The sequence below is a fragment of the Oncorhynchus keta genome, chromosome 9 (assembly GCF_023373465.1).
Source record: "Oncorhynchus keta strain PuntledgeMale-10-30-2019 chromosome 9, Oket_V2, whole genome shotgun sequence".
NCBI lineage: Eukaryota > Metazoa > Chordata > Actinopteri > Salmoniformes > Salmonidae > Oncorhynchus > Oncorhynchus keta.
Genome location: NC_068429.1, coordinates 43,381,846 through 43,400,818, shown reverse-complemented (window position 1 = coordinate 43,400,818; position 18,973 = coordinate 43,381,846). Strand labels below are relative to the sequence as shown.

The 18,973-nt window shown below is 40.9% G+C and overlaps 1 protein-coding gene across 1 annotated transcript; it reads left to right on the top strand.

Annotated features, from left to right (window-relative positions):
- The first annotated feature begins 3,051 nt into the window (after nucleotides 1-3,051).
- LOC118387894 (activated RNA polymerase II transcriptional coactivator p15-like) lies at nucleotides 3,052-18,744 on the top strand. The gene is made up of 5 exons (XM_035776712.2): nucleotides 3,052-3,260; nucleotides 4,722-4,803; nucleotides 7,525-7,653; nucleotides 17,877-17,985; nucleotides 18,363-18,744. Exons 2-5 carry the CDS (start codon nucleotides 4,723-4,725, stop codon nucleotides 18,440-18,442), a joined length of 399 nt encoding a protein of 132 aa, XP_035632605.1. The 5' UTR covers nucleotides 3,052-3,260; nucleotide 4,722; the 3' UTR covers nucleotides 18,443-18,744.
- Nucleotides 18,745-18,973: the final 229 nt, after the last annotated feature.

Here is an 18,973-nt window from a genome sequence, read left to right as displayed (position 1 = left end):
CACCCCTTGCCAAATGTCAAACGGCGCATGGTGATGTACTGGTTTTGCCATTACAATGTCACAGGTTCACTGTTCACTCTCTCCATGACTACGTGGGGAGCACCAGCCACCTTGGCATTGATTGTGGGCCAGGTCCAGGCAAAGTATCCTCTTGACTTCACCTCACCCCCCTGAATCACTGGGGGTGAACTGGAACCCTCCATCCCGCCCACTGCATGGTTAACAAAACCGTTGCCCTCGGGCACTGAGGTAGTATTCCGTCTTCTTGTTTCAGTGATCTTCAGAGAGTGGGTTGAAGTTCCTCACTTCACTTTGATTATATTCTGGTAATGTGTTGTCAATATCTCCAACCATTTGGATCTCCAGTCCAGGACGTCACAAGCGAGGCCGTCTCCAACTTTACACAGCTGATGCGCACAGTCCAGAACGGCAGTTAGATCTGGAGAGAAGAGAAAGTAACCGTTTAGTCGGCCAGTTAAACATAGGATAATGACTCATTTGTGGTAAAATCGTAAGCACAAAACTAAATGGCAGAAATATGAATGACCTTTTCCGGTCATATTGATTGGGCTTGCGTTGTGTTTCTTTGTTGAGCTCTTCCAGAGCTATGTTGTGCTTGTGGTACAGAGTAGATTGAGTATCTGAATGTATGCAGCTCTGCAATTCTTATCAGTCAGAAGTGAGGTCTCCGCTAAAGTCGGAAGTTAGCTTCGTTATATCGCCTTGGTGACGTAGATTGTGGTTCCCCTGGGCAAGTCTCGCCTCCTAATCAGCTGCTGTTTTGGGTTATGCCCAGTCCTCTTTGTTATTACAATGTTGTGTGTTGTGTTTCCTCAAAGATGACTTTGCAATCAAATAGGTAGCTGATTATCATTGTAGGCTAATTCACTTGGAAGTTTGTGGTGTGGGCCTAGAAAAAAATCACATTACACTATCCATAAACTAATTCTGGATATTCCTTTGGCCCTCACTGACCATGGGTGCCCAATTTCCCAAGTAAAGATGAATTAAGGACGACAGATAGTTACACTATTTTATATTATTTTGTGGAACAAAAAGACACTCGTAAATATCTGAAATATTGATTCATAAAATACTAGACAGTTACCAAATTAAATGGAATATTGGAAAATGTAAATTAGGGATATTCTCTTGGTCTCCACTTGAAAGTTGATGGGCACAGTACACTTTCCACTGCAGCAAGCGACAGTCCATATAACCTGTCAGAAATAACGTGTCGAAAGTGATGCTGTGTATGTTAGGAACACCACACCTGCAATCAATAGCATGCTGGGTTAGGACACAACATGTCATTTGATTGATATCACCGGGAGAATGCTTGCTCACTTACGTAAAACAGTTGTCAAAATGAATTGGCTTGCTCAATGTACTCACTGGTAGACAGAATAACAATGCAGGACAGGAGCATCTGTCCATGCCTTATAAAACAGTTAAACTGTGATTGGAACATACCTCTATTGATAAAATGAGAAACAACGATTGATAAGGCTAGATTGTGCAATATTGATTGGTGGGTTGTTTCTAATAGATGGTAAGGAATGTGTGTCCTTAATGAACATTACAGAGCACATTTGACCTTAGGCTAGTTCCCCAAATATGTCTTTTTTTTTAAAGGTTTATTTCAGGCCAGGGCACTTACTGCAAATGTTTATGGGTTTTCAAACAATACTGCATATGTTTCAAAGGCCTGCACCAGGTTCAGAACTGATGTGGACATAATTTCCCTCCTATCATGAGTGTTCTCGTATCCCTGGTCACAACAGTAATAGCAGTGATTAACATGTTATGGCTTGTCCTGTATTGTGGGCGTGCCTGTCAGATGTGGGGAAGTACTGTACAGTTCTACAGTGTCTGCAATGAGTGGACCTGTTGTCAGCTGACTCCTGTGTCATATTCATTTGATGCACACTGTAGCAAAACGTTTTGCAACAGAAAAGGTTCTTATTAGACAAGTTCAGGTAGTCCCTCCCTGTTTCAGTCTGTTTTGTTTCCATTTGGTGCCTAAAGAATATGACCCTTGGTTTAACCCAGAGGCCCAATAAACCATTGTTCCAAGGCACTTAGCAGAATCATCTTATCTTTCCTTAAGGTCAACTACGTGTGCTTTATGACACATCCTAAACAGTGTATCAAGGAAGATTATAGAAGATGTTTTCACATTAGAAGTGGAGCAAACATGCTTCTGTTTATTAATTATTTTTTTAAATGCTATCATTTTTTACCTTTAGTTCTATAATGAACTGATGCAAAGGAAATGTGTTTTTAGTGAATATAAGGCTATCACACAGTATACTGTATCATATTATATACTGTACTTCACAGAACATGACAGGTAGCCTAGCCGTTAGAACTTTGGGTCACTAACCGAAAGGTCGCAGGTTCAAACCCCAGCGCTGATAAGGTGAAAAATCTGTTGATGTGCCCTTGAGCAAGGCACTTAACCCTAATTACTCCAGGGTCGCCATTGACAATGGCTGACCCTGGCTGTGACCTCACTCTCTGAATGTGTCTTAGGAGTGAGTTGGAATATGCAAAAAAAAAAACATGTCCAATTCACACATGTATATTATACACGTGTGTGAAATTTGACAAATATAAGCACCCACCAAATAATGATTTATTATGTGCTGCTACTACAACTCTATTACAAGGTTATTGATAGAATAATTAAAGGCCCTATTACTTTCAGTGATTGCCGAAATGTATGCATTTTTATTGTTTTGAACTGTTACCAAATGTAGAGCTGGGCTAGTAACCGAAAGGTTGATAGATAGAATCCCTGAGTTGACAAGGTAAAACATCTGTCGTTCTGCCCCTGAACAAGGCAGTTGACCCACTGTTCCTAGGCCGTCATTGTAAGTAAGAATTTGTTCTTAACTGACTTGCCTAGTTAAATCAAGGTCAAATAAAAACATAGAATTGACCATGCAGAGCCTTTAACTGTAAGCAGGAGCACAATCAGAGAACACCATTTCCCACAACTCCCATTTCCCACAAATATACAGTTTACCTCCGGATGCATCGAAGCTGCAGCAAAACTTGCGCCGCTGATTTCTAGATCACATGAACGGGATGAAAGCCTTGTGCTGTTTTTACTTCGTCCAGTTCATTTGAAAGGAAGATTTGGTAAACCGCGCAGGTTCTGACAAGACAAGAAATTATTATTTGCAGGCCTTTATCTCGCGCCTTCACAGTATCCGCGTACACGACCCCGAGCCTGATACAGTGAAATATTGCACGTAAGTACTGTATTGTTGTTACTATGTAGATGTTAGACCTGGAGCAAACAATGGTGCAAACCCAAATGCAACATTGTAGCCGTGCTGCAAGAGCTTTACAAACTCGATTGATCGTGATACATTGTTGGATTCTTGGTTAATTCAGGCCTACCTATCCAGAGTATGCGCGTGCTATTTTGTACAGTAAGTCGACGAGCTGTGCAATAATTCGAGCGAATCAGTCCTAGATTGCAAATGGAAATAATAACCATAACATTTACTTGAATGTACACATTCGGTGGTCACGTGGACTACATCTGGGTCAGCGTGAGGGAACCCGTGTAGCATTTATTTTATTATTTTTTAGGTTGGTAAATGTCCAGTGGAAATGTGGTTGATTTCTGTATATATCGACATCAGTTGTTTTACATCATAGTAAACGGTTTTACTTGTAGTAAACGGTTCTTTGCGGAGGGATATGGTTCTACCAATAACAATTGTTGATCAGAACCCCTTTTGGAAGACCAGGATCCTTTGTTAGGCAAAGTGTTCCATGTGAAACATTTAACATCATAAGAACCGTTTTTGGAAGAAAGGGTTCTTGGACGTGTTTTGGAAGGCATGGAGGATGCTGCATATAACCATCTATAATGTTTCCCAGCATGTAGGGAGATTTTCAGAATAGTTTGTTTTACTGTAAAATATGTTTTTTGCATGTACATTGATTGGCTAATACATTTTATGCTACACAAAGATAAAGAACATACTGTTTTCTAAACTGATCCAATCTGTTGGTTTTATGGCACCCGTTACTGAGATGGTTGTTCCAGTTTAGATGACTGAGGAAGTCTCAGTATTCAGACTTCCCTAACCTGGCAGTCATTCTGAATGCAGGTTGGGGCTGATTAATAATTCCACCTGTTGGCTATCCTAACTCTGGCTGGATTCCAATAGGAATTACACATCAGTTAAAACACATCTTTGACTAGTTCCTCAATTAAAGGTCTGATGATAAATGTAATGTTTTCTCCTAAATAATACAATTGTAAAGGCTGGTAAAGCTGGACCCGTTCATAGAGGGTTCTAGGAAGAACCTTTTAAATGACAAAATGGTTATTGTTTTAGGTAGAACCATATACAGATGGCTCTTTGAGGAACCGCACATAGAGGGTTCTACCCAGAACTAAAAGGGTTCCCTTATGGGGACAAACTGAAGAACCCTGTATGGTTCGACTTAGCACCGTTTTTCTAAGAGTGCATTATAGACTAGGTCACTGATTATCAATAATCTGCTAACTACTGTATAGTGTTACTGCACACAGTAACAAACAGACATAATAAAGTGGATTATCAGAGTTTACGCTGCAATAGAACAAAATCATGCACTTTGGAATGTGGGTTTATTTTTTGATAACATTGTGCATTGACGTCTTACGACAGGATGGTATTTATTCAGTCATTGCATCATCTTTTTTCCCCCAGGATGCCCAAGTCAAAGGAAGTTCTGTCATCTACTTCTGGCAGTGCCAGTGCCAGTGACTCAGACAGTGAGGCTGAGACCAAGGTAAAATTGAATCAAATTTTATTTGTCACATACACATGGTTAGCAGATGTTAATGCGAGTGTAGCGAAATGCTTGTGCTTCTAGTTCCGACAATGCAGTAATAACCAACAAGTAATCGAGCTAACAATAGACACAAGTGTAAGGGGATAAAGAATATGTACATGAAGATATACGAATGAGTGATGGTACAGAGCGGCATAGAGTAATCTAATCTAATAACAATTACCTTATACACACAAGTGTAAAGGAATGAATAAGAATATGTACATACAAATATATGAGTGATGGTATAGAACGGCATAGGCAAGATGCAGTAGATGGTATAGAGTACAGTATATACATATGAGATGAGTAATGTAGGGTATGTAAACATTATATGAAGTGGCATTGTTTAAACAGACAACCCCTGCTCCTGTGTTGTATCCAAAGCCGCAAAGTAAAGACATCGTGTTTCCATCAAAAGAACTGAAAAGGACACAAATATTTAAAAATGCTCAGATCTACACTACCGTTCAAAAGTTTAGGGTCACTTAGAAATGCCTTTTTTTTTAAGAAATTCAAAAAAAGTCAATTAAAATAGCATGAAATTGATCAGAAATACAGTGTAGACATTGTTAATGTTGTAAATGACTATTGTAGCTGGAAACAGCTGTTTTTTAATGGAATATCTACATAGGCTTACAAAGCCCATTATCAGCAACCATCACTCCTGTGTGCCAATAGCACATTGTGTTAGCTAATCCAAGTTTATAATTTTGAAAAGGCTCATTGATCATTAGAAAACCCTTTTGCAATTATGTTAGCACAGCTGAAAACTGTTGACTCATTAAAGAAGCAATTACAACTAGCATTCTTTAGACTAGTTGAGTATCAGCATTTGTGGGTTCGATTACAGGCTCAAAATGGCCAGAAACAAAGACCTTTCTTCTGAAACTCGTAAGTCTATTATTTTTCTGAGAAATGAAGGCTATTCCACGTGAGAAATTGCCAAGAAACTGAAGCTCTGGTACAACGCTGTGTACTACTCTCTTCACAGAACAGCGCAAACTGGCTCTAACCAGAATAGAAAGAGGTGTGGGAGGCCCCCCGGTGCACAACTGAGCAAGAGGACAAGTACATTAGTGTCTAGTTTGAGAAACGGACACCTCACAGGTCCTCAACTGGCAGCTTCATTAAATAGTACCCGCAAAACACTAGTCTCAATGTAAACAGTGAAGAGGCGACTCCAGGATGCTGGTCTTCTAGGCAGAGTTGCAAAGTAAAATCCATATCTCAGACTGGCTAATAAAAAGAAAAGATTAAGATGGGCAAAAGAAAACAGACTCTGGACAGAGGATATCTGCCTAGAAGGCCAGCATCCTGGAGTCGCCTCTTCACTGTTGATGTTGACTAGTGTTTTGTGGGTACTATTTAATGAAGCTGTTAGTTGAGGACTCGTGAGGCATCTGTTTCTCAAACTAGACAATCTAATATACTTGTCCTCTTGCTCAGTTGTGCACCGGTGTCTCTTGTAATCCTCTTTCTCTTCTGGTTAGGCCAGTTTGTGCTGTTTAGTGAAGGGAGTAGTACACAGCATTGTACGGGATCTTCAGTTTTGTGTCAATTTCTCACATGGAATAGCCTTCATTTATCAGAACAAGAATAGACTGAAGAGTTTCAGAAGAAAGGTCTTTGCTTCTGGCCATTTTGAGTCTGTAATCGAACCCGCAAATGTCGATACTCAACTAGTCTAAAGAATGCCCGTTTTATTGCTTCTTTAATGAGAACAACAGTTTTCAGCTTTGCTAACATAATAGCAAAAGGGTTTTCTAATGATCAATTAGGTTCTTAAAATGATAAACTTGGATTTGCTAACACAATGTGCCATTGGAACACAGGAGTGATGGTTGTTGATAATGGGCCTCTGTACGCTTATGTAGATATTCCATAAAAAATCTGCTGTTTCCAGCTACAATAGTAATTTAGAACATTAACAAAGTCTACACTGTATTTCTGATCAATTTGATGTTATTTTAATAGCAGAAAATGTGCTTTTCTTTTAAGAACAGGGACATTTCTAAGTCACCCCAAACTTTCAAACGGTAGTGTACCTAGATTCAAAGCCGGGTTTTTAATATGGCTGCATATATTAGATTTTTAAAATTTAACTAGGCAAGTCAGTTAAGAACATTCTTATTTACAATGCCAGCCAAACACGGACGACGCTGGGCCAATTGTGCGCCACCCTATGCGACTCCCAATCACAGCCTGGATTTGAACTAGGGTATCTGTAATGACGCCTCTCACACTGAGATGCAGTGCCTTAGCCTGCTGCGCCACTCGGGAGTCCAAAGCAGGTTGACGTTTATTGGGATGAGTCATGTCCTTGAGGCAGAACTGAGCGATTTCTGCTCGATGGACCTTCTGCAAAGTGAAATAGGGGCTATATTGTAAAGGTTCATGAAAACAAAAATTGTAAGGTTATGGTTAGGTGTTAGGGTTAGCAGTGTGGTTAGGGTTAAGGCTAGGGTCAAGTTTAAATTATGATTTTTTTTATGACTTTTGTGGCCTTGCCAGCTAGTGACCACTGCAGAGCTGCCTCCAGAACAAGATTCATGACGAAAAACGCTAACCTGCTACAGTTCATATTAAATCAGAGGTTATAAATCAGAGGTTCGCCTTTTGTACTTTCAGAAGAGAAAGTCCATTTTTATATGTGTGGAAATGAACCCCTGTTCGTAGGCCAAGAAGAGAAAGCAAGCAGCGCCAGAGAAACTAGCAGCTAAGAAACCGAAAGGAGGGGAGAGTTCCAAACCCGGTGGAACCTCCAAGGAAAGCGGCAACAAGGACAAGGATGACAACAAGTTCCAGGTAGGGAGATCCGAGCTCTGTGTTGCTGCTCGACCAGACTCCAGCACAGAGGAACACGGTGTCAGTCCATCCCCAGTACAAAAGATGCGACGTTCGTTGCATGTCGATATCCGACCTTTCGCATGCCATGGATGACGTTTGAGGTCAAAGCATGCTGGTATGAAAAACTACCCTCAAAATACGCAAAAATAGGCTTCTAGTTTTGCACGTTGTAGTTTTTGACTCAACTGTCTGCAGTTGGAGCTGAGACATTTGGAGGACGGGCAAGGAGAGAAATCTCTCGCTCTCCGCTCCGTCCGCCCCGTAGTCGCAGTACTATTTGTTAAGTTCATGTTTGAAGTATCCCTATATTTCTGTTATTATGGGGCTGTCACTCTGTCAAGAGTGCGCCTGCGCGGGAAGGCTTGCTGTTGATGGACCTAGCCTGGTTGTGCGATGGCTACCTTGTAGTGCGTTCATACGCCATCGTAAACTTTGTTGAACTAGAACCTTGTCGTTGTGTCATTTCGAGTTAACATTGGTAGCAGAGGATGGTTAATAACTAAAATGTGCCACCTCTCTTCGATAAGAAGAGGTTGTACGACAGTTGGAAAAATGAACTTGGAATCTGGACACGGGTTACTAATCGGGACATGAAAAAGCAAGCACTTGCGGTGCTATTATCGCTCGATGGAAGAGTGAGAGACACAGCACTGGAAATATCCGTTGAGGATTTGAACAAGGGTGATGGTATGGGAACTTTGATCAGAGCACTGGATTCTGTATTTCTTAAAGAAGAGAAAGACCGTGCCTACGAGGCATATTCAAACTTTGACAGTGTTACGAGAGATATTTCGGTTGCAATGACAGACTACATCATTGATTTCGAACAGAGGTACAATAGGATGCGCAAGTACGACATGGTTCAGTTGGCTTCGACTGCTTGTACTGTGCTGACTTTTGCATCAATGAGGTCGGCACTAAATAATAATGTTACTGACGTCTGTCGCGCCAATAACACATGGAATGCAAGTGAGTGACGCAGCATATTACACTGAGCAGCAGAGAAAAGGCGCAAACAAGTCATGTTCTCAAGACAACCAGAAGGGGGCGCCATTGCCCGGCACAAATCGACTGGGCAAATATGGAAGGAGATCCAAATGTGCTATTTGTCGAAGCACTTACCACTGGGTTACAGACAGTCCTCATATAAATGAACAAGTTAATCTAACAGGAAAATGTGAAAACATAGAGCAGTGTAACATTACACTGTTTTCAAACTAATCTGCTTCTGATACTGATATTTTTATAGTTGAATCCTTAGGCTCTGCTGTGATTGATACTGCATGTACACGGACAAATGGCTTGATAGCTATGTACGTGAACAAAATATGATTGAGACACCAAGCAACAGAGCTTTCAAATTTGGAGATGGGAGAATCATCCATTCTACCAAGAGAGTTAAGATACCAGCAAAAATTGGTCAGTCTAAGTGTCACACTGAAACAGAGGTGGTCCCTACAGATACCACCTTACAATTAAGCAAAGCTTCCCTCAAGAAGGGACGAGACATAAAAAAAAGTGACACGGCAGTGACGTTTAAACAACCAGTGACTCTTGAACTTACTACCTCAGGCCACTATTGTGTCAACATTTTTAACAAAGACATTACACAGAGTCCGTGCAAAAATGAGATTCTAATGGACACAGAGCACATGGAGATTCTGACAGTCACAGACAACATGAACACAAAGGAAAGTATTGTTAAAGCTTCACCAACAGTTTGGATATGCTACAGTTGACAGCCTTCAGAAAGTACTCAGCAGGTCAGGGAATAATGATGATGAGAGTATTTCCGTTCTACAGCAGATATTTAACAGCTGTGAGACATGTCAAAAAGCCCAGACCAGCTGTTGGTTTGCCACTGGCTTCCAAGTACAATGAAACAGTGGCTGTATATCTACATGAGCCTGGACCAAGTGTGTGGTACCTTCACATAATCCACCACTTCGCACACTTCAGTGCTGGAAGCATTGTGAATAAAAGAAACACTGTGAAATGGTCAAGCACTTCATTCATTCCTGGATAAGTGTGCTTGCTTGGCCCGCCCCTGAAATTATACAGTGACAATGGAGGAGAATTCAATAATAATGAAATAAGAGAAATGGCAGAGAACGTCAACATGGAAGTAAAGACAACTGCTGCATACAGTCCATGGAGCAATGGACTTCTGGAGAGACACAATCAAACACTCACCGAGATCATGCTATAAGTGAAGCAAGGCAATGGATGTGACTGTAAAACAGCCCTAGATTGGGCTTTGAATGCAAGAAAACTCACTGCACAGTGTTCATGGTTACAGCCCATAGCAACTAGTGTTCGGGCAGAACCCTATCTTCCTTCTGTACTGGTTGACAAGCCACCAGCACTAGAAGGGACCAGTGTGGGTGCATGGGGGTGGGACAGCACCTTTCAGCACTACATGCAGCGAGAAAAGCGTCCACCGAAGCAGAGTGCTCAGAGAGAATTCGCAGGGCTCTGCGGAAACCGCTTACGACCCACCGATGAGAAGTACGAGACTGGAAACAAAGTGTACTACAAACGAGTTGACTGTCAAGAGTGAAGTGGACCGGGAGTAGTCATTGGCCAAGATGGTGTGGTGATATTTGTGAGGCACGGAGGCACCATAGTCAGGGTGCACCCTAGTCAGGGTGCATCACTCAAGATTGCGGAAAGTAAATTATCTAGATTGATTCTCAGCAACAGCCCCTCTGTCTCCCAATGAAAAATGACAAAAAGGACACAGTAACAAACACAAACCTACCAGATGTCGCATCCAATGATATGGGCACTGAAACTGACACAGGAAATGGAGCAGAGACCTTCAACTATGCCACAGATAATACTGTTGAGCGTTCAAATGAGGAAAACATTCAACAACAGCCACACGTGTTAAGAGAACATGGTTGTTCCAATCTGAAAGCTGGACAGAGAAAGTGGTATTCCACATACAGCAACCGTCATTGGACGAGCAGGAAAAGCAAAAGGAAAACACCAGAACTGGTACAACTTGCAGTACCAGCTACACTTTCTGTACTTGAAACAAAGGATGTGTCATTTGACTCAGCTAAGCTAGATGAGCTCAGTAATTGGATGAAAAATTGAGTATTTGAGGAAGTCAAAGACATTAGCCAAAAGTGTCTCAACAAGGTGGGTGTGTACCCTTTAAAGAATCCTTAACTGGAATAGTGCCTAAAGCACATCTAGAGGTTTTGAGGAGCTGGCTGCTAAAGAACTCCCAAAAGACTCACTGACATGTACCTCAGAGTCACTCAGATTGCTGATGATGGTGATCTGCCAGAAGAAATGGAAACTGAATTCCATAGACATCAAATCTGCATTTTTGCAGGGAACAAAGCTGTCAAGGGACATTCACATCTGACCTCCGCCTGAAGCTCAGGGTGAAGGAACACTGTGGGAACTAAAACAGTGTGTGTCTGGACTGGCAGATACATCACTCTACTGGTACAACACAGTCAAGGAAACAATGCTGAATACAAGTGGATCCTGCAGTCTTCTATTGGCTTGATCAAGACTGCAATGTGACTGAGGTAATGTTTATGTTGGCATAGAGTTAATGACAGTTGATGGAACAATACTGATGCAACAGGAGAGCTATATCAAGAATCTTCAACCCTTTCATATGGATTCTTCAAGAGCCGTACAAAGGAATTCCCCTCTGTGGAATTGAAGCGGATCAATTGAGGTCAAAGATAGGACAAATTCTATGGGTTGCTGGACAGAGTAGACCTGATGTAATGTTTGATGGTTGCAACTTGGCATCTAACCACAAAACACGCCACTGTACAAACCATTCATGACGCGAACAAAGTTGTTCGTCAACTGAAATCACAACAAGTGACTTTAAAAGTTTCAGCATGTTGGAAAAGATGACTTTTTGAAACTAGTTGTCTTCAGGGACGCTTCCCTAGCGAACCTTACAGATGGAGACACACAAGGTGGACGTCTCATAGTGTTAATGGGTGAAGGAGGAAGATTCTCACCTATCTGTTGGCAGTCAAAGAGGAAGGGTTGTCCGAAGCACACTTGCTGGAGAAACACTTGCCCTCGTGGATGGAATTGACAACAGCTTGCTGACTGTCTGACGTTAAAAAAGGAGCATCTGGTTTTGTGCTCCTATAGGCACTCAGTAAATGGAAAGTGGTAGCGTGAGTAATACACAACTTTTTCACACAATCCATTTGTAACGGGGAACTTGAATAATACTTGGACATTTAATGATGTTGTTGATGTTTTATTTGTCTTTAAAGAAAAGTTGGGAGACTGTTAAGTTCATGTTTTAAGTATCCCCGTATTTCTGTTATTACGGGGCTATCACTCTGTCTAGAGTGCGCCTGCGCGGGAAGGCTTGCTGTTGATGGACCTAGCCTGGTGTGCGATGGTTACCTTGTAGTGTGTTCATACGGTATAGTAAACTTTGTTCAACTGGAACCTTGTCATTTCGAGTTAACACTATTTTCCTCCCTCGAGCTGGATGGCAGCTCTCCACTTTGTCCGTTTGATACCAGTGACGTGTGAGGAGAAAAGGGTAGGCTAAATGGAGAACTGTTTTTCAAATACATTTTCCTACATTTTTATGTGCTAGTTAAGCACATAACCACGATTGTTTAGTCTTTAGCTCCTTAGCTAAGGCGTCATTACAACAAAGGTAGTTAGCTACAGCGTTTAGTCAACTAAGCGAGCACACTTACTTGCCTGCACATGCTTTGATCTCCGCAACGGTAGTAGGCGCGAGTGCATTGACGAGCATGGAAATGTGCAGTGTTGCGGTAGTTCAGTCTGCCGCAGACGTGGCAGAGAGCGCTGTTCTGCTAATACCGTCCATCACAGAAAGTTACAGTTGAAGGCGGAAGTTTACATACACTTAGGTTGGAGTCATTAAAACTCGATTTTCAACCACTCCACAAATGTCTTGTTAACAAACTATAGTTTTGGCAAGTCAGTTAGGACATCTACTTTGTGCATGACACAAGTCATTTTTACAACAATTGTTTACAGACAGATTATTTCACTTACAATTCACTGTATCACAATTCCAGTGGGTCAGAAGTTTACATACACTATGTTGACTGGGCCTTTAACCGTTCTAGCGCAGGTGTTCCACTAGCGGAACCCCTCGACAACATTCCACTGAAATGGCAGTGAGCGAAATCCCAAAATATTTTTTTGAAATATGTAACTTTCACACATTAACAAGTCCAATACAGCAAATGAAAGATAAACATCTTGTTAATCTAACCATTGTGTCTGATTTAAAAAATGCTTTACAGCGAAAGCACAACACATGTTAGATCATAGCCAAGTCAAAAAAACACAGCCATTTTTCCAGCCAAAGATAGGAGTCACAAAAAGCAGAAATATAGATCAAATTCATCACTAACCTTTGATGATCTTCATCAGATGACACTCATAGGACATCATGTTACACAATACATGTATGCGATAATGCATATTTATATCCAAAAATCTCAGTTTACAGTGCAGTAATGTTTTGATTTCAAAACATCCAATGATTTTGCAGAAATACTCATAATAAACATTGATAAAAGATACAACTGTTATTCACAGATTCACAGATTCACATAATCTGCAAACGGCGCTCAGAGCCCAATCCCAGCCAGAGAAATATCTGACATTTTGGAGTCAACAGAAGTTAGAAATAACACTATAAATATTCACTTACCTCTGACGATCTTCATCAGAAGGCACTCCCTGGAATCCCAGTTCGACAATAAATGACTGATTTGTTCCATAAAGTCCATCATTTATGTCCAAATAGCCACTTGTTGTTGGCTTCAGCCCAGTAATCCATCTTCATGAGGAGCGAGCAATCCAGACAAAAACTTCAAAAAGTTCCTTACAGGGTTGTAGAAACAAGTCAAATGATGTATGAAATCAATCTTTAGGATGTTTTTAACATAAAACATCAATAAGCTTCCAAAGTCTATGTCTGAAGAAAAGCACTGGAAAAGAGCTAACTCTGTCGGGAGCACACGTCATGAGCCTGAGACACTCTGCCAGACCACTGACTCAAACAGGTCTCATGAGGTCTTTACAGTAAAATCCTCAAACCAGTTTCTAAAAACAGTTGACATCTAGTGGAAACCGTAGGAAGTGCAACTTGACTCCATAGACAAACTTTGAAAAACTACAAGCCTCAGATATCCCACTTCCTGGTTGGTTTTCTCAGGTCTTTCAACTGCCATATGAGTTCTGTTATATTCACAGACATCATTCAAACAGTTTTAGAAACTGCAGAGTGTTGCATATATTAGCATCTGGGACCTTCAGGGCAAACAATCCAAAAGTGAAAATGTTGCCCCCTATCCCAAAAAGGTTAAACAGCTTGGAAAATTCCAGAAACTAATGTCATTGCTTTAGAAGCTTCTGATAGGCTAATTGATGTCATTTGAGTCAATTGGAGGTGTACCTGTGGATGTATTTCAAGGCCTACCTTCAAACTCAGTGCCTCTTTGCTTGACATCATGGAAATTAGCCAAGACCTCAGAAAAAAATTATAAACCTCCACAAGTCTGGTTCATCCTTGAGAGCAATTTCCAAACTCCTGATGGTACCACGTTCAAGTATAAACACCATGGGACCACGCAGCTGCCATAACGCTCAGGAAGGAGACTCGTTCTGTCTCCTCGAGGTGAACGTATTTGGTACAAAAGTGCAAATCAATCCCAGAACAACCGCAAAGGACCTTGTGAAGATGCTGGAGGAAACCAGTACAAAAGTATCGATATCCACAGTAAAATGAGACCTATATCGACATAACCTGAACGGCTGCTCAGCAAGGAAGAAGCCACTGCTCCAAAACCGCCATCAAAAAGCCAGACTACGGTTTGCAACTGCAGATGGGGACAAAGATCATACCTTTTGGAGAAATATCCTCTGGTCTGATGAAACAAAAATAGAACTGTTTGGCCATAATGACCATCGTTATGTTTGGATGAAAAGGGGGAGGCTTGCAAGCCGAAGAACACCATCCCAGCCGTGAAGCACGGGTGTGGCAGCATCACATTGTGGGGGTGCTTTGCTGCAGGAGGTACTGGTGCACTTCACAAAATAGGTGGCATCATGAGGCAGGAAAATGATGTGGATATATTAAAGCAACATCTCAAGACATCAGTCAGGAAGTTACAGCTTGGTCGAAAATGGGTTTTCCAAATGGACAATTACCCCAAGCATACTTCCGAAGTTGTGGCAAAATGGCTTAACGACAACAAAGTCAAGGTATTGGAGTGGCCATCACAAAGCCCTGACCTCAATCCTATATAACATTTGTGGGCAGAACTGAAATAGCGTGTGTGTGCAAGGAGGCCAACAAACCTGACTCGGTTACAACAGCTCTGTCAGGAGGAATGGGCCAAAATTCACCCAACTTATGGTGGGAAGCTTGTGGAAGGCTACCCAAACCGCTTGACCCAAGTTAAACCATTTAAAGGCAATGCTACCAAATACTAATTGAGTGTATGTAATCTTCTGACCCACTGGGAATGTGATGAAAGAAATAAAATATGAAATAAATCATTAAATTTATTATTATCTGGACATTTCACATTCTTAAAATGAAGTGGTGATCCTTACTGACGTAATGACAAGGCATTTTGACTAGGATTAAATGTCAGGAATTGTGATAAACCGAGTGTAAAAGTGTATGTAAACTTCCGACTTCGACTGTATGTTGCTGTGAAGGGTTAGTAGGCCTATGTTATTTCATCAGTTCTTGATCTGGTGTCGTCGTTATACACTGTAGCTGTATGTCAACAGTAGGCTTCTAATGATGACAATAAGGCATGTTGAATGAATGGTAACCTAGAAGTCAAACCTAACTTGATGGATTAGGTCCGGGATGGAGATCCAGAAACAATACAGTAGGTCTAGTTCAGTTGTTTCATATTCCAAATAGCCTACAGTAAGTTAGACTACTGCATTGTATCCAGTAATTGAATTATTCAGATTTTCTCCCCAAACTAAATTAAGATGACAGTTTCCGTTGTCACTTCACTATCCACATAAAGGCATCTATTCATTTGAAATTATTACGCCAAGATATGACATAGAAAAGTGTCATTAAGACCAACTCAATTTATTTTAGGATCATACACAAGACTCAAGTGCTGTCTGCATTGTTGTTCTAGGTTTCAGGAAGTGTCAGTTAATGGTTTTTCAAAAATGCTAAATGCGCCAACTACCTGAGGGGGAAGTTGACGGACAACCTCCGGACCTCCCCCCTAACTAACTGTAGTCCTAAATCAGAGGGAGAACCCTGATTTGTGCATTTTAAACATGTTTCTAGTTATACATTCTTAGAAAAAAAGGTTCTTCAGCTGTCCCCATTGGAGAAAGCTTTTTTTCTTCCAGGTAGAACCCTTCTGGTTCCAGGTACATGGAACCAAAAAGGCTTCTACCTGGAACCAAAAAGCTTTCTCCTTATGGGGACAGCTGAAGAACCCTTTTGGAACCTTTTTTTCTAAGAGTGTAGCGCAGGTCTGTGGCGGTCATGAAATTTTGTCAACCAGTGATTGTCTTTCAAATAACTGCCGGTCTCACGGTAATTGACCGTTAACTAACATAAACATATTTAGCTTCCACGCATAGCCTACGAGCCACTGGTGCAGACCTCTGGAACATCAAGCCTACGTCAATTTAAAATACAAGTTGTCTTCCATTTAATATAGCCGACACCATCACAGTAAATCCAATATTTATTTTAGGCAGGGATAAAGAAACTTGTAGCCTATTTCAGAAGAACTGAATAGCATATTCTGAGTTGTCATTATGTTAAGAACTGTCATTGTGTCATTGTTAGGCACTGGCTATGCCATATGGCTGTGGGCTACACTAGTTCATTTAGCAGACACGATTTGCTTAGAAATCCTGTGGCATTACTTTATATTTTTTAATAAGAAAAATACAATGAACATAGCTGAATAAAATAGAGAGGATATCCCCCCCCCCCAAATGATTTCTGAGGGAGTGTGCGCGCATGTGGCTATTTTGTGTTGAGCGGTTAACAAACAGGTCCTCCTATAGGCTTAATTTTTTTTTTTAAGCAACCGTTAGGCAAAATGTTTTGATTTCTAATACATTCTAAGGCTGCATGATGCGACAAATGATGACAAAAAAATATATATTTAAAAAAAAGTTTAACGAAAGGGAACTGCTCTGCTCTGTTTCTTGTGCAGGCTGCACACACTTCATCATTCCCATTCACAATTTGACAAGCACTTGATCATATTCACATGCAATATTCTCAGTTGAATCTGGTCTTTGTGTAATAATCTGGTCTTTACGAGTTGCTCCTGAGTTGCGCAGAGTTGCACTGCATCTCAGTGCTTGGGATGTCACTACAGACACCCTGGTTCAAATCCAGGCTGTAAAACAACTGGCTGTGATTGGGAGTCCCATAGGTCGGTGCACAATTGGGCCAGCTTTGTCCGGGTTTGGCCGGTGTAGGCCGTCATTGTAAATAAGAATTTGTTCTTAACTGACTTGCCAAGTTAAATAAAGGTTAAATAAAAAATGTACAAAAATAATAATATATGGAACAAATGTGTGCCGCTCTATGGGATTCCCAATCACGGCCAGATGTGATGCAGCCTGGATTTGAACCAGGTACGGCAGTGACACCTCTTGTACTGAGATGCAGTGTCTCGGGAGCCCGATACACAGCATGTGTGGAATTCTTTTTGAGTTAGAATTGCCCACACACACAAAAACATGTCCATAGCCTGCACTCGCATAGCGAAATATAGGTTACATGCAGTATTTTTTTTCTTTTTTATATGCCTAATAGGCTACACTGTTTGTAAAGCAGATGAATGTGCTTAATTTATAAGAGTTTCGCAATAGAGAAAGCTGAGATATGATTTTATTAAATAGTGGCCTGTCAGAACTGTTTTGAAACGGGATTGCTCAATGACGGGGCTTTTAAGAACACTAGGCTCTGTGGGCCCTGTGTTCTCCAACCATGCTTCAGGGGTCCTAGGCCTGTAGGATACGCATGGAGTTATTTGGCCACTTCAGTTGTGATACAAAACATTTAGGCCTATGGGCTAGGCTACATAATGAATGAGACTATGATTTTAGCATACTCATAAAAATGATTCAAAGTTGGAAGGTTGTCTTCACGTGCATCTTTTTATTTATTTCAGATTGGGAAGATGAGGTATGTGAGTGTTCGTGAGTTCAAAGGCAAGTGTCTGATTGACATCCGTGAGTACTGGATGGACCAGGAGGGAGAGATGAAGCCGGGCAGGAAAGGTAAGATTTGTCACAGCAGAACCCTGGCCCCTGAGCCCACTGTCATGCCGTCACTCTACAAACACACATGGATTTGGAATGATGAATCATTGGTTGAAATAGTTTTATTGTCGTTTCGGTGCTTCAAACAATGAGTTAAACGGTTTATTGATGATTTATCAAATCCATATGCCCGTAACAAACATTTTAAAAAGGATAACAAATGTTAAGTGTTATCACAATTTCTATGTGTATTTTTCCACCTCTGTTCTGAGATACAGTGGTACCCAGATGTCATATTTGACATCAAGCCCAGTGATGCTACTTTTCTGGATTCATTAACTGAACCTAGATCAGTTTACTTTCCTCTGTCTAACTTTCCTCTGTTCCGTGCCCAGGTATCTCACTAAACCCAGAGCAGTGGAACCAGCTGAAGGATCAAATCTCTGAGATCGACGACGCTGTGAAGGCGATATAAGAGGGAGGCCTCTGGCTGCCTGGGATTTACCATCCACAACCATACATTCTGTTTGTGTTCTTAACTTTGCCACCATTTTTTATATTGTTATTGAAACATTTTTAAAGGAAGAGACCCACATTTTTTAAGTGACCGACCAAGACAACATTGTGTATATTTTAAGGTTTAAGTTTCTGTTTACTTCTTGTGCTGTGTTTGAAAACCCAATGTATGTTATGCTTGTTGAGTGCTTCAGATGTATGTGTGTTTGTGTCTTATTGGGTTTGCTATAATAAGTAATCAATAAAAGCCATTTAAAGGGACTACATTTTGTTGAAATGTTTTTATTTATTTTATTTAACTAGGTAGGCTAGTTGAGAACAAGTTCTCATTTGCAACTGCGACCTGGCCCTGATAAAGCATTGCAATTCGACACATACAACAACACAGAGTTACACATGGAATAAACAAAACATACAGTCAATAATACAGTAGAAAAAGAAAACAAAAAAGTCTATATACAGTGAGTGCAAATGAGGTAAGGTAAGGGTG

What these genes read in the sequence shown, in the direction of transcription:
- LOC118387894 (XM_035776712.2), top strand. Translation starts at nt 4,723, where the DNA reads ATGCCCAAGTCAAAGGAAGTTCTGTCATCTACTTCTGGCAGTGCCAGT. An exon ending in ACAGTGAGGCTGAGACCAAG is followed by an intron (nt 4,804 to 7,524) that starts GTAAAATTGAAT and finishes CCCTGTTCGTAG; the next exon opens with GCCAAGAAGAGAAAGCAAGC. An exon ending in AGGATGACAACAAGTTCCAG is followed by an intron (nt 7,654 to 17,876) that starts GTAGGGAGATCC and finishes TATTTATTTCAG; the next exon opens with ATTGGGAAGATGAGGTATGT.